The sequence below is a fragment of the Brassica oleracea genome, chromosome C7, assembly GCF_000695525.1.
Source record: "Brassica oleracea var. oleracea cultivar TO1000 chromosome C7, BOL, whole genome shotgun sequence".
In the NCBI taxonomy this organism is placed as follows: domain Eukaryota; kingdom Viridiplantae; phylum Streptophyta; class Magnoliopsida; order Brassicales; family Brassicaceae; genus Brassica; species Brassica oleracea.
The window spans coordinates 14,764,200-14,765,176 of record NC_027754.1 but is presented as its reverse complement, the minus strand read 5'-3'; the positions used below and the strand labels follow the sequence as shown (position 1 = coordinate 14,765,176).

Here is a 977-nt window from a genome sequence, read left to right as displayed (position 1 = left end):
CGCCGTCAAGGTATGGAGCAATTCCGTCGGGCTGTGTATGGTTGAAGCGTGTCGCTGGCACTTGTCGCATTTCTTGACATAGGATTCGCAATCCACGTTCATTGTTGGCCAATAGAAACCAAGGCTTTTTACTTTTAATGCAAGAGCTCGTCCTCCCGAATGATTGCCTGCTGCTCCTTCATGTGTTTCGGCCATGACCAGCCTTGTTTCGTCTCCAAATATACACCTAAGGAGTACTTTTGTTGCAGTCCATCGATGGAGTGTTCCGTCCATGACGACGTAATGTGCACTGCGTCTTTTGAGTCGTCTTGCTTCTCATTTCTCTGTGGGTAATATGCCGTCAGATAGGTAAACGATTAATTCCGTTCGCCAATCATCAAGTTGACCTTCCGTTGTGCGGGGATCCCCTTCGTCGATGTCCATGACGTTCGTGATAGATGCTGCGATGGCAAGCTGTTTTGTCATTGGGCTGATGCTTGGCTTCTCGATCCTATGTATCAGGATCTTCCTTTTCATCTGATCGTGTAGTTTACTTCCAAGGGCTGCGAGTGCATCCGCACATACGTTCTCTCTGCGAGGGACTTTCGTGAGCTCGAAGAATTCGAAGTCTTGTGTAAGATCTTTGACGAGTTTCAAGTAGGCGTCCATCCTATCGTTCCTGACGTCATAGTCTCCGAGAAATTGACTCACCATGAGTTGGGAGTCACAGTATGCGCTGACTCGTTTAGCCTTTACTGCTTTAGCCAGACGAAGGCCTGCGATGAGAGACTCGTATTCGGCTTCGTTGTTGGACGCCGCAAAATCAAAACTGAACGACTGTCGGATTAGTTCGCCTGTTGGTGACTGGAGTTGTACGCCTGCCCCTAAACCTTTGTTCGTGGATGAACCATCTGCGTGCAATATCCAGTTCAGACTTGGCAGCACGAGATCTTGTTCTTGCTCCGGCGTTAGCTTGATCAGAAAATCAGGAATAACTT

The 977-nt window shown here is 48.3% G+C and overlaps 1 protein-coding gene across 1 annotated transcript in view; it reads right to left on the bottom strand.

Moving 5' to 3' along the window:
• Positions 1 to 315: 315 nt before the first annotated feature.
• LOC106302656 overlaps positions 316 to 977 on the bottom strand; it is a 4,681-nt gene continuing 4,019 nt past the window's right edge. The window contains exon 4 of the mRNA XM_013739121.1: positions 316 to 974. Within this exon, the coding sequence (XP_013594575.1) occupies positions 316 to 974 (659 nt within the window). The remainder of the gene's footprint in view (positions 975 to 977) is intronic.